This window comes from Catharus ustulatus, chromosome 5 (genome assembly GCF_009819885.2).
Source record: "Catharus ustulatus isolate bCatUst1 chromosome 5, bCatUst1.pri.v2, whole genome shotgun sequence".
Lineage (NCBI taxonomy): Eukaryota > Metazoa > Chordata > Aves > Passeriformes > Turdidae > Catharus > Catharus ustulatus.
Genome location: NC_046225.1, coordinates 25,668,223 through 25,682,435, shown reverse-complemented (window position 1 = coordinate 25,682,435; position 14,213 = coordinate 25,668,223). Strand labels below are relative to the sequence as shown.

The 14,213-nt window shown below is 38.3% G+C and overlaps 1 protein-coding gene across 1 annotated transcript in view; it reads right to left on the bottom strand.

The window, feature by feature from the left end:
• Window positions 1–7,881: 7,881 nt before the first annotated feature.
• Window positions 7,882–14,213, bottom strand: part of EGF (epidermal growth factor) — a 62,699-nt gene continuing 56,367 nt past the window's right edge. The window contains 2 exon segments of the mRNA XM_033061408.2: window positions 7,882–10,385; window positions 11,804–11,906. Coding sequence (XP_032917299.1) covers window positions 10,162–10,385; window positions 11,804–11,906 — 327 coding nt within the window. The 3' untranslated portion in view covers window positions 7,882–10,161.

The following is a 14,213-nucleotide window of genomic DNA, read 5'->3' as shown; positions in this document are numbered from 1 at the left end:
ACCCCAGTTAAAGGCAAAGTTTAGTTTTCACTTCTGGAATTTTTGCTTGTAGAGCTGTTTCAATTACAAATCACACCTCTTGGCACTCTGTTTATACAATAGATCCAGCCCTTGCCTTACCCCAGAGGCAAAAGTTTCCTGTGCTGTAAAATATAACACAGGGTTAAAACATGAAGCAGCAAGCTCAGGCAGCCCAGATGCAAACAAGTCTCCTTGTTTCCAATATGAGCTTTTGGGTCTGGCATGGCATGAATGGGTCAGGCAGGGAAAACAGCAGCCAGATTGACAGCTACCCAGTTGGTTCCACCACTCATTGGCTGGGAGTGCATCTCTGCATCTCTCAATACCTTTGCGTTTATTGCCACATGGCTGGATAGCTTTCCAGAGCAAGGAAATAGGAAAAATGAAGGGGGGAAAAAGTGCTTTACCTGGGATTTTTTCCATTGGAGAAGGGATGTTGATGTGCAACTAATTCTTCAAAGAAGGCAACCACTGAGCTAAAGACTTTATTCAAAACCCCATTAAAAACACCAATACAACATTTAGCATGCAATATAGGAAAGTTTGTATGACACACCATGGTGTTTCTTTCTGACATGAATGGACAGAAGTTATACACGATGCAAATCCCTAAACACTGACAGACATTTGCAAGAATGTTTATATTTATTTTTCATAGCCTAAAGAAATCAATCTCTAAGGACACCCCATTTGGCCCTGAAATATTATCCTGGAAGAGTGTGTTCTGTCTTCCATCTGACACATTTTACAGAGGGGTATCAGCCTAGGGATTTGCCACCTCAGCTGTGTCATGAGCCAAAGAACTGCAATTGTTTCAATATGCTACCCCTGGGACATTAAACATTGATACTACTTTACAATTCCCATTAGATTTGTTGTAAGCATGCATTTATGAAACAAAATATTTCTTGTACTCACCCATAAAACTCTGTGTTATAACAGTATTGAGCATCTGGTTTTAATCAGAAGTCAGGAAATTCACTGTTCTAGCTGGAACTTCATCCTTTTTTAAACTCATTGTGTTTAACTTCTGCAACTCAGATGTGAACAGGTTCTTTTAGTCTCAGTGCCTCTACTGAAAGATAAGCACAACAGGCATAAGAATTTTGAATTCAATTATATTATCAGGGACATTTCTGCTTTCTGCGTCTTTCTGATGGACCAGCTTGAACAGTGGTAGTAAAGCAGGACAAAAATACCACACAGAACATCATTGCTAATAGTCTATACAATGTTGAGTATTAATGTTGCAAAGCAGGCACATTTGAAATCAACTTTCAAATCTAAACTCTATCTGAAAATGTTTTATTGCTTTTTAAGATTACTTTTTAATCTTAAAAAGTAATTAATTAAATGCTTCCTTTCTCTAAAACATCATTAGGGATTTTGCCAATAAAATACAATTGGGATTGAGAACCAAAATAATATTTTTAATGCAAATGTATTCTAAAATATTATGTTCATGAGTGAATCAAAATTCCGTAGATGGAAAGAAAATAAATGAGTCCGATGCACACAAATGAAGTGGTGGAAATAATGTTGGACAAAGAGCTTTGACTGCACCATTAATAATTTTCATTTTATCAGTTTTTTTAGAGAATAAATGAATTTTTATTTATGGGGTTTTTGTAAGTGTTCTACAATATATCTGGTATTCTCTCCTTCATTTCAGTCCTTGTTCTCGAGTTTTTTACTGCTCCTACAGATAAGTCATGCTGTCACTTACAATTTTGGTTAAAATTGGGTCCCAAAACCCCTTCCCAAGAAATAAATGGAATAATTTTTGTATCTAATAAATATCTAATAAATATGTAATAAATATCTAAGTATAGTTGAACCTTCAAAATTTCCTTTCAGCTGTGATGCTACACATTCATATAACTGTGAAGCTTAGCCAAACTCTTGTGATCTGCAAAGTTCTGTGAGAAAACACTATTCAGAAAAGCCTGAAGGAGCAAACCCACCTCCCCCTCCCTGCAAAATTCCCCTGAACATTTCATACGCTGCAGGACTGGAGTTGTGATTGGAAATCTTGAAGAGAATTAGCCAGTTTCTCCATTTTTTCAACATTATTATAGGTGTTTATCAAGAGGGAGATGCTACCTCAAGCTCGCTATCATTTCTCAATCCAGCAGCCATGAAGGTAAATAGTACACTCACAAAATGGAATTCACCTCTTAGGGTTTTAAAGAAATACGTATCATACTGTTCAGAGCACTTGTAGTTGGATGCTGCTTTCAACTAACATCTGAAACACTGAAGCAATCCTCTGCCGTGACCCTTTCACTTGATAGGACAGGAAATATTGTTACACATTTAAACTAACTCACAGTGTGGTAACGTAAAGATAGAAATACACAAACATACAGAAGAGTCTCAAAACACTGTACTAAAAATGTTATCACAAATGGAGAAAACAGGAGAGACTGTAAAGAAGAGTTTTAGTTTTTAATTTATGTTGCATGAGATATGATCTAGGCTTGTCTCAGGAAAGGCTTGCTCCAATTAACCACTACCTTTAACTACTGTTTTCTTCACCCTCTCTGGCTCTTTGAGAGCATTTACAGGATAAATAAACTCCTATTTAATTTTTATGATGATGAGATTAAAAACCTGCTTGCCATTGCCATTTGTTTCCAGTCCTTGTGGGCATTTGTTTGGCTTTCATGTTTTTGCAGAAGTAGACTGTGGATGTATGCAGGACAAATGCATTTGGTGTACCAAATATGACCCTTTGAATTGCACATGGGAAGCAGAGGAATACTATCCAAATTACTAAACCATCTAAATGTAAGGCTGAATGACTGTAACAGAACAATAGCTGGTGGGGAAAAAAAAGTAACAAAAATCAAACCAGAAGAAAAAATACACATTAAACTGGAAAAAGGTGAAATGTGAAATCTATCCCTTCTCTATAAACACATGTGGAAAGAATAACACCTAGCCTTTTTTTATTCTGGCTTCCCCCCACCCACCTCCTTTACATTCTAAGAGAAGATCTGCCAACTTTTGGCCCATATCTGTTTCTCTTCTGTTGTGTTGCCAGTATTAGCGCACTCTAGCACACATTCTTTCCTAAGACTTCAAAAACGAGTCATTTGTTAGGTCCAATTGTTTAAAGGACCCAGCCACCCCTTCCCTCCTCTGCCTGGAGCAAGCTGGGTGGCACACAGGCATGCACATGCCCCAGCTGACCACACTTGGGTTTGGCTCGGACCTGTGACTGAAAAGACTCCTGAACCAGACTTCACAGTGCATGCCTTGTGTTAACTGGAGATCAGAAGACCTCGCACCAATACATCCAAATGCTTCTAATGCTCCCTTTTTCCCTAAAGTACACACTGAGAAAAACTTCAGGACTTCTGTTCCGTAAGGCATTTTTAAAATCTTAGATCTGGATCTGCTTATCATTACATATATAAATAGAGGGTGAATTCACCTCTACACTACAGTTTTAGCACAGTTTTGAGTTGGACTCTAAGGCTCTAAACAAAGGGCTGAGTCTTTACGAGATTAACTAACATAACTAAAATATAAAATATTCAGTAGGTTAGAGATACAGGGCTCTCTCTTTGCATATAATAATGTGAGAAGGGGTGGTAAGAGTCAAATCTGATGTAAAATGTGTCAACACAACATTGCAAAGCTGCATCCACTTCAAACAGGTTTTAATCTGTCCCTGGAGAAGAAAGAAATATAAATCTCAATCAACTTGATTCCAAGCCTACTGATTTTAATGTCAGCTTTGTTTTTAAGAATAGTCCCTTCTGTTGGAACTTTTTTTGAAGATAAAAACCCCCAAAACTATCATCATACCAAGAGCTATTACAATATAGGCAACAATTCTTGTGCCCTGCTTTCTCTCCCACCTACCCCCCATCTCACCCCTCTCCTTTTCCCTCTCTTTGTCTCTCTCTCCTCCCTTGTCTTTTTTTCTCCTCGTGGAGAGGAAGCCTGCTGAATTGTTTGCCTGATGTCATCCTCGTGAACAGTGGAGCGAGGAACGGACCCAAGAACTCCTGAGTGCTCACCAACCACTCTCTAAGGTAGCAGTATCCTCAGCCACACAGCTCTGGATTTGCATTTTGAGGGAACATTATATGGGATGCAGAAGAAGAGTTGTGAACCACTATCTGGACAAAGACTTTAGGTTTGGTTTATTTTTACATTCAGCCACAAGGCAAGATCTAGATCCAGCTGCCTCAGCATTTGGTAGTGTTCAGTTCTGGGGTCAAGGTTGGCTCTCTATTATGAAAGTGGGCTAAGAGTGTGTTTTGATGTACTTCCTACAATTTGTACGGATTATTAGGTATGAGAAAAGAGAAAATAACTACTATGATTACAACATACAATAAACAATAGGGGTGCTTTGTTGTATATTTTTGTCTGCTGAAGGTGGTGTTTAGCACATTTCTGTGTTTAGGCCAAAAAATCTCTCTTAGAGGTAAAAAAGTATTGTATAGTAATTAAAGACACTGACAACTCCCAAAAAATGGACAGCTAATACCATGTTTAGGCCCTCATTTAAGAGATTTTGCAGAGAAGAATGTTACTTAAAACTAACTGCTGTTGACCATTGGAGAAATGAGGAAAGATACTATAATCTTATGCAATCCCACTTTTGGTCCGTTCCCTTGACCTGGATTAACCTTTTTCCTTTTATCTGTATTTTAATTCCAAACACCTCGTTTAAATGCAACTGTATCCACGTCTCTGTTAAAGCTTTAATGAGTAACACTAAGGTCAGCAGAAATGTTTGAACCTTTATTATTATTTCATAGAAATGTTGTGGGGATCCTTGAATCTCCCACAGTTATTAGTTATTTTGGTCTCCAGTGAGATGTTCAGCATCTGGCTGTATCAGTTTATTGATGTCTTTTTTAAATGGTTGTCTTTCAAGAGCCATTTAAAATACACATTTCTCTTAACTTACAGGCACACACACTGAAAAAGGCCTGCACGGAACTGGGTCCAACCTTCTTTTGTAAATAAGAAGTAAATAGCAAAATAGTCTTTATAATCTTAGTGTAAATATTTTTATTCCTTTCTTTAGTGAAGAAACTATAAATTTATGCATAGCACACTTCCACTACTTTTACTACATTATGATTAACTACTGTTAACAGGTTAATGAAATATCAAACTGTGCATTCTTTCAATTTATTACATCACAATCAAACATATTATTTTTTTGTAATCAATATTAACAAAGGTCATGTCCATTTAAATATGCTCAGTGTTTTGTAGACTGAATGTAGCACATAAAACTTGTCTTCAATCAATAGAGATCCCAGAGCATCTAATTATTTTATAAATTACTAAGTATTCTTTTCATTTTTTGCATCCTACTAATACCTAGGGAGCTTATTACTGGACCAGGACTCCAGCTGTTTTGTTTCCAGTATCTGCTCACATAAAAGTGAGTAATTCCCTACATGGTGTTTTTTGACTTTCTTTTTATAGCCAATCCAAATTGGTTTGGATGAAGACCACACGGGTGAGGTCAATATTGCAACATGGACTGAAAACTGGCTGTCAGACCAGGATCCTAAAACCCACAGTGAGCATACAGTGAGGGTCAGGCTGATAGGGACAGATTACGGGTAACAAGGACAAGACTATCTGTGAACTGGAGCTCCAGTAATGTATGTGGTATAAAACTAGATACTTGGAAATATAACAGTGTCATGCAGTAGTGTGTGCGAACAGAAACCGTTCTAAGGCTCAGATGTTCTTAAAATTATCTTGGAGATGATATTCTAACTTCTTACCTGAAAACAGGCATGTTCCAGACTACAGGGTCTTGAACTATAAAGTGTAGATATTTCTTCTAGGCTTTGGGCTAACTTCAGTTTGTCACCTAATATAATGGAAGAGCCATAACCATTGTCTCCAAGAAGAAAGTGGGCAAGGAGAAGACATTTGGTTGTAACACCTACGATTGTTAACCTTGAGGAGAAAGAGGTGATAGTGGCCACAGACCCACTACAAAGTACTTCTACTCTTTATACATGATTATTGCAGCTGTTGCCTCAAAGTCAAGTTTCAAAGTCTTGGAGTTGCAGGATATTAAGGATCCCTAGGTCTGGTTAGAAGGGACTAAGGCTTTCTGTGGGTCTGAACCTAGTCCACCTCGGTACTGAGGAGCGCCTGAAAGTTAATCCCATGATGAATGGTCTTCACAAAATTAGCTGGTTCTGGTCCACATCAAAACTGGCGTTAAACAGCAGTCTCAATAAAAGATGAGAGAAACAAGCCAAATTAGGCTATCACCCTTGCAGATTGTGTTTGGGGTGCATTCCTGGGCTCAGGGGAGGCTTCTAATGCCACTAACTTCTTTCCTTTTCACATGCACAGAGATAAAGATGACTAGTTATCAAAGAGTGAAGAAATAACACTAAGTGTGTCCTGAAGACTAATGGAACTCTGTAGGCATCACCCTGAAATAACATGAGATAAAATTACTCTCAATATGACAAAACCATGATATGTATTGAGAAGGCATAGGTTTCCCCCTAATTAATCCCATTCTGAATAATTTCCCACTATTTCCAGAGAATTTTGGTGGGGGTGGGAGGGAGGGACGGTTTTCAGTCTGAAAGAGATCAGGAAGATGAAAAATTTTGCTCCTGAACAGATAAACCCCCAGAAAGTTGCAAGTGACTAAAAAAGGAATGTAAAAGTAGCAGATGTGTCATGCAGTTCTATGACTAGGAACCATTGCATTCCCTGTGTCCCCTTATGAATGAGCATGAATCATTCCTCACTTGTTTACAATGAAAATACAGCTTTTAGAGGATTGAAATGCTAATTTCAATAAAGTCAAGATTTACTGAACTAAACAAAGTCATTTTGCTTTTTAAAATGGTCCATGCTTTTCTCATTTTGGATTTGTCAAGCTCTTTCTCCTAATATATTTTCTAAATTCCTCTTTTACAGCTTAATATAATACAGGATAATTTCATTTTTTAGAAGTCAGAGTACACCAGTAGAATTTAAGATCCATACTAAGCTTGTTATATACATAGAAATTCTAATAATTTTAAAAGCATTTTTGATGAAGAAAGTTTACGATGGAAAAGACTGAGCAACCTTTACGATTCAACTATTTTACTTTAACTGACCTGCACGTAAAGACCGAAAAAAACATCTTGGTAACCAATTTGAACACATATTCTGAAGCCATGGATAATATTTCTGGATGAATAAGCAGCAGTGCTCGTAAGAGTCACTTAAATGTGAACAAAAGTATTATATGGATTTTAGTGCATTATGGGAAGATATAAATAAAATATAAATGGAAACTTACCGTATTGAAGGTGAGATCTATGTGCGAGCTGCAGCAGATAATCCTCATTATTACAGATTCTCTGGGTACTCTCTCTGATACCCCCACATGCTGCACCAACACATTATAGACTCTGGCTGTATAAAACCAGTAGAGCTTTCAACTTACCTGACATGGGTCAACTGAAAGCAGAATTGTGCATTCTTTTCTCTTAAAACACCAGGGATTTTTGTCTGTTTTTTGTTTGTTTTTTTTGTTTTTTAATTGTATAAATCAATAAGTTTATAAACATACAAATAAACCAAATATATTATATTTGTATTGAAATATAATTTCAAGTTTTTTACACTAAAGATTATTTTGAGTTTAGAGCTGAGTTTAGGAAACATATGAAACTCCAAACACTCTAATTACAAAAGCATATCACCTTAGTTTCCCTATCTTATTCTGTAAAAAATACTATCAAATTTAAAATTAGATCCTTTGAAGGAAAGCAAAGTAAACAAAAAAAGCCCAGACTAGAATAGCAAATTAATTTTTAAGGAGTCTGAAATATTTTTACTCTGGCAAGATTCAAAGTTACAAATCTTTATTTCTTTTTGACTGGGGAAACTTCCAATGAAATGTTGACTGTCATTCGACATAACACTTGCATTTTAAGCACATAAACATAGTTCTCCAGAGAAACTTGAAGCGCAGGGATCAAAGTCTTTTTACTGGGTAGCTCTCATGGGAAAAAATTGGTTTTTTGAACTGGGGCCTTTAGACCCGGACTCTCTTCACATTAAAATACAGATCAGTCACTGAAAGGCCAGAGAATCCAAACTAGATGCTTTGAACAATGTCAGTTATATTAAACAATACCGAACTTAACATCAAATCTACCAAATCCTAATGATTCAACACAATTGTTGCCTACTCCTGAACACAGTTTAGCATGCCAACACCTCTTAACGGTTTCTCTCTCTGTGGAAGTATCCTTGTTACAACTCAAACATGAGAACGAGTCCTCACTGGTAATAGTTCCAACTATTTCCAACTCTGGAAATGTGTATTCTTGAGTTTGTTCTGAATCCAGAATTGATGAGATTAGAAAACAGACTCAACAATTCAAAACCACCAGCAAAAATCACTTCAGAAGTTAAATAAGTGACAATCCTCTAAAAACCAGCATTTAATTTTTGTAACGCTGACAACTTGGACTCAGTGTTCTTACAGTTTCACCAACCTAGAACAAAACTGACTTCACAAAGTTACTCCAGTGTGGAACTGTTTTGAATAAGAGGTAAGAGCCTTTCAATATTCTTTCCCATATTGGCCTACAGAGATGGTAAAAAACAAGAAAAAATACAACATTCCATATCTTTCTGTCAGGATGCAAAAAGAACCCAGAAAAGTAGAATAGTAAATTCACAAATTAGTAACATTTTCCACTATTATCCATCTTATGAATTACAAGAAACATTAGTGGTGGGCACTGTAGCAGAGTTTAAAGGTTACAACAGCAGGCTTCAGAAACAGAGGACTGAGAGAACCCCTACTACTAATAAAATCATTATTAGTAATTTAGCTGATGTCCATGTATCTTCCATAATGTTCTGAAAACAGCCTCAGGAAGTCAAGACAAGTTGGTGAAATCACTTGATATCACAGAATCACAGAATGTTCTGAGTCGTAACAGACCCACAAGGATCATCAGGTTCAACTCTTAAGTGAAAGACCCATACAGGGATTGAACCCACAACCTTGGTGTTATCAGCACCGTGCTCTCACCAACTGAGATAATCTCACAATAAACAACTGACCTCATCTCTGCATACAAACAGAGTTTTACAGGAGAGTAAATAGCCTGATAGGTGTTAGGAATCCAGTTACAAGAAAAATTGGTTCCGTTTTCCAATTGTCCCTCAGATTTAACAGGCAGCAAAAATCGGTTGAGTGGAAGTCAGGCCAAACTGAGGTGGCTTTTTTCATATTTTTGTCCCACTTCTCCTGTTCCTTTGGAACAGCAATTGGCTGGACTGCTGTCCTCATACTGAGTCCTATATAATGAACAAGGTTTTGGTGCCAGGTTCACCTCTGTAAGACAAGGACAGTTCCAGCACACGCCTCTCCTCAGGGCTAAAAGCAGATACAAACCCACTTCCTCAGCCCCAGAAATACTCCTATTATGCTCTGAAGGACTAGTGTAGACTGGGACAAAAAACAGAGGAATCACCTTTTCTCTCAAGTGCTGCCCATCATTAATAACGTGCCTGCAAACCCTCCTCCAATACACAAAACCTGAGAAACGCAAGATCCTATTTGGTGCTTGCTAGACACAAGAGCATCTCAGGTGAAATCCAAGAAGTTACACTGGTGTGTCAGCAGCACTGGTGAGAGGCACAGAGTGTCTATAAAAATATTTCCAATGGTAAGATCCATTTCGAACTACTTTTCTGCATTATCTTCCATTCCTGTTTCTCTGCAGCTGTCCTTGTGGTACATTTTCTAGGGAGTTTCTAGACTCTATGTGTATAAAGACCACCAGTTTGCAATAAGCTCTCTTAGAAAATATTTATCACTGATAAATCACCCACTTGACTATCTTCCCTCAGTGACCTTTAGTAGGTAGTTAATGAAGTTAGCAGCAGTAATACTTGTGGAGTACTCATGGCCAACACATTTCTCACAGTAATTTTTCCAAGCAGAGATGACAGGGAAGGAGTGGCAAGGACTTCTCTGTTTTGTTCTGTATAATGGGGTTTTTTTTTCAAAGCAGATTTTAATGAAAAAAATTGTTGCTTCAGTGTATGTGAGTTCCCATCCTTTTGCTGACTTCCTCCTTTTTCCAACTCAAACACAGACTGCTTCTAGTCTGGCTGCATCAGCAAGCTGGTTGGGGGAAGATTGCAAGGCTCCCTTATTGGCAGGGGATTGGGATGGATGCTCCTGGGAGCCTGGGGAGGGCCCTTCACCACTTCCGTGGACTGAGGTGACTTCTCACCAACAGGACCCTCATTTTGGTGGCCTTGTTCTTTCTCCTCTTCTGCCAAAGTGTCTGCTGCTTTGTCACATGTTACAGGCTGTTCTTCCTCTGGAGAAAACAGATATGTATTACTGAAAAGGCATGTGAAAAGATTCACAACTAAGCTAAAAGAAATGTAGTGGCAGCTTTGAGAGAAGAAAGCTATGAAAGAATGCACAGAATCAGGTTCAATACCAATGCATGACAAAAGAACAAGAAGAAACAGGCAAAGTCAAGAACTTGCTTCAGATTTTAAGAAATTACTTGTCCTAGACGAGGTTCCTGGCTTTCTCTTTTAATACATAAAGAAAGGCATGCCAAGACTACCTACCTGCCAAAATGAAAGTCTCTACTTCAAAGTCAAAAGATCTCAGAATTATTCACTGCCATGGCATAAGAACTTTTTTTAACATGCTAAAAAATACCAGATTATTTCCTGATCGTGTTGTCTAAGAGAGTGGAACCACTTCTGCAAATATTTTCAGGAAAAAATCAGACATTGTCATGGGAAATTTCTGTTCCAATATCTGCATCTTATAAAGCTGTAAATGAAAACAGTCTCCTAATGGGAAACATCAGTCTTCCTATGCTGGACAGTAAGGTTCTACACATGTTCCCAATATTATTGCATCTAAGTAAATGTGAGGCACATTTTCTACTGATGAATGAAGTGACTACTCAATGTATGTCTAAGGATAGGACTGGCAATTCTGAAAATCTTGCCTGGATGTTTGTATCCTCAAACATTTGTATTTGAATATTTCTAAGTGGCTGAGGTAAACTGGCTTCTCTAGTAACTTCTGCAATTAGGTAGTATACATGGTAAATAAAACAAATGTCTATGAGTATTAGTCTTTCTCCATCAGTTCTCACCATTTGAGCACTTAAGAGATCCAGTTGCCATCTGGAAGGCAGTATTTCCTAAAATTCAGAGTGGTAATTTGAGGGCCCTGTAAGCCCATTCTGTGCCACCTGCTGCCTTTAGACCAGTGATGAGAGGTGCATCTCCTCCATTCATCCCATCTTTGTTTAAGCACCAAACACCCACAAGCAGCCAAACACCTTGCTTAACACAAAAGGTAGAAATGCAGTTGCTGCCATGGAGTGAAACCTCGACTTCTCACACTGTTCCAGTTATCTTGCCTGAACAAATAAAGACTGTCAAAGTATATAGTTCCATGGTATCCATTTCCCAACAGTATGATAAGCGTGACTTCACTTGCAAAGCTGTGAAGATCTATATTAATGCAAACATCTGATACTATTCTATCACAAGAAGCCTCTGTCCTGTTCTGTGTGAAAGCACAGTTGTAGTGTAGCTTCTTATGACTAATCTGCAAAATGAAGGACTACTTGGTCTCTTCACATCAATACAAACATGGGTTCTGCCAGAAATAAAATCTGGATTTCTCCATCTCCTCTAGCAGCTGCTGCTCCTGCTGGTACAAGGTGAGGAGAGATCTAATAAGGAAGGACATCCTACTCACCAGATTCTGAAGGAAAGGCAGGATGAGGATCTGCTTTCTCACACTCAATTAGATCAACAGCTTTAGTCTCCAGAGAACTGTTACCCTCCTTAAAAACCGCAAACTGCAAATACATACAATATGCACAAAATATGCAGAGCTCAAATTATTAAAAAATGAATTGGTTTTCTGAAACCCAAGAGGCAAACTAGAAGGGCCACACGCCAACCACAGAACAGGGAAAAAGGTCATCCTGGCTTCTGGGATGACCCTTCCCCTGCAGGTAATTAAACATTTGAGTTGATGACAGCTCCAGTCATTCTTTGGAAAGCGCACAGTCTCAGTCTAGCTAAGAACTAGCAACTCTCTTGCCTTGCAAATCAACATTTCCAATGGCAAGGACAAAAGTTCATGAAAATCAACCCTCTACATAGTACTGAGGGCCGTTTTTAAGGTGCTAAAGATATCTGTAGTATTCCAGGAAGATTATCTGCAGGAAACTCTGTCAAACACAAAGAAGGAAGCAAGCCTCCCTTCCTGGTTCTCAGCATCTCCTGCAGGATGCAGTTCCATCATGCCACAGTCACAGTGGAAGTCAGAAAATGAGAACCCTCTGCGGAAACATACTGAAAGGATTAGGGGGAAAACAGAAAAAACACAGGGGTAGAGGAAAAAAATGTGAAGCACTATGATGGAATTGTACAGAGGGAAAGAGGAAAAAATAGAAAAGGGGAGAGGTTTTAAAGAGTAGAGACAGGGAAGAAGAGAAAACATCTGTAAATAAGGTATTCCAATAAAAGGACTGACAGATTCGAGGGTCCAGGTGGATAAATGGTGGATTGATGTGGATAGAATACACATGTAGCAGGTGCACCTATTTAGGCATCAGTTCATTTATGCAAAACTTGTACTCTTACAGCTGCTAATCCACATGTCACTGACTCCCAGCAGAGATTCAGCTACACACAGTTCTGCAAAATATCTTTGACTGTGCAAAGCAAAACACTTGGTGGAGGAAAAGTCTCAGAATACCATCAAAATCCAGGCACATCCAGAAGTTTTCCAAGGCTTACATGTCAATAGGACTAACCCGGCCTGGCTTATAGAACTCTAATGTGAATGTCAAAAAATATGCAGGCATACCCTCAGCTAAATGTATCCTCAGCTAATTGAACCCTTGCCTGGCAGAAAAGAAGTAAAGGAAAAGGGAATGATGCTTGGACAATTTGTAGGTATAGTTTTCAGTATCATGATACCTAACTTCTGATGCGCGTGATAGCACAAAATCTTGTTTTCAATCAATCTAGACAGGAAAGAACAAGCAAATCTTTGCATTTTCTCTCATCAGCCTCACAAATGAGTAGTGGCAGTGAGGACTACCAAATGAGTGAAATTCATTAGCTCCTTGCAGTTATTGCATATACAAGATACAGTCCCAATATGAAGTCTTTTTGTTAAGATCATTAATGTTGTGTAGATCAATATTACCCAAAACCTTAAAAGTTGAGCAGCTAGTTTCCTGTCCCTGATGTAGTATAGTCTTTTGTTTTTTGGTTTGTTTTTTTAACATAAGCTCTCCAATAACCTATTTGAAGCGAACAGTACAAATGGACAACTTCACACAGCTTTTTGGCAACTCTAGATGTTCTAACCCTGAGTGCATGCATGCATGAAGCCCTGTGAACTTAACAATCAATGGCTACATCAGCAGAGAGAAAATCACATGCATGAAACCATAGCAATCTGTTATTGAGTAAGCATCAGTGATTAGCAAAGGGTCAGTGATTTCCTCTTCCAGTGTGCAACAAGCCATTGTAATAAATTACTCTATTAATGTATTCAGTGTCTCCTGGTGCATAGTGAAATGTAACACAGATGTATAATAGATGTAAAAGCTTGATTTGTTTTTGTTGATTCAGTCCATTGCTTAGCTGTTTAGTTATCTTATATTCAGCAAAATGTCACTGGTGACCAGCATTAACTACAGGGTCAGCAGAATGTGGGGACAGAGCTGTTGGGCTGTCAGCCTCCAAGAGCACTGCTCCCAGGCAGTGAACTGTTCTCAGTCCCAACAATGGTTTCTGCTTTTCTCAACCTCAGGTATTTTGTAAACTGTGAATTTTACTTCTGGTGTGAACAAATTGTCCAATACCTGAAGGAAAGGTGCTGATAATAAATGTGCATAAGAGTATGCAGTTGACCAGCTAAGGAACCATATGCCATAACCAGTACTACCAGTGTATGTTTGACAGTGTGCTTCAGTGGCTACCCACTCACAAATCCTGCCAGACACTCTCATTAAATAATTTGTGAGGCCATTCTAAGAGTCTCAGTCTGAGCACAGAAGTAGCCACAGATGCCAATTACATCACTTGACAACTTCAAGTTCCAGGTGCAATCACCCAGCAGTGTAATGTTATTCTAATGCCAG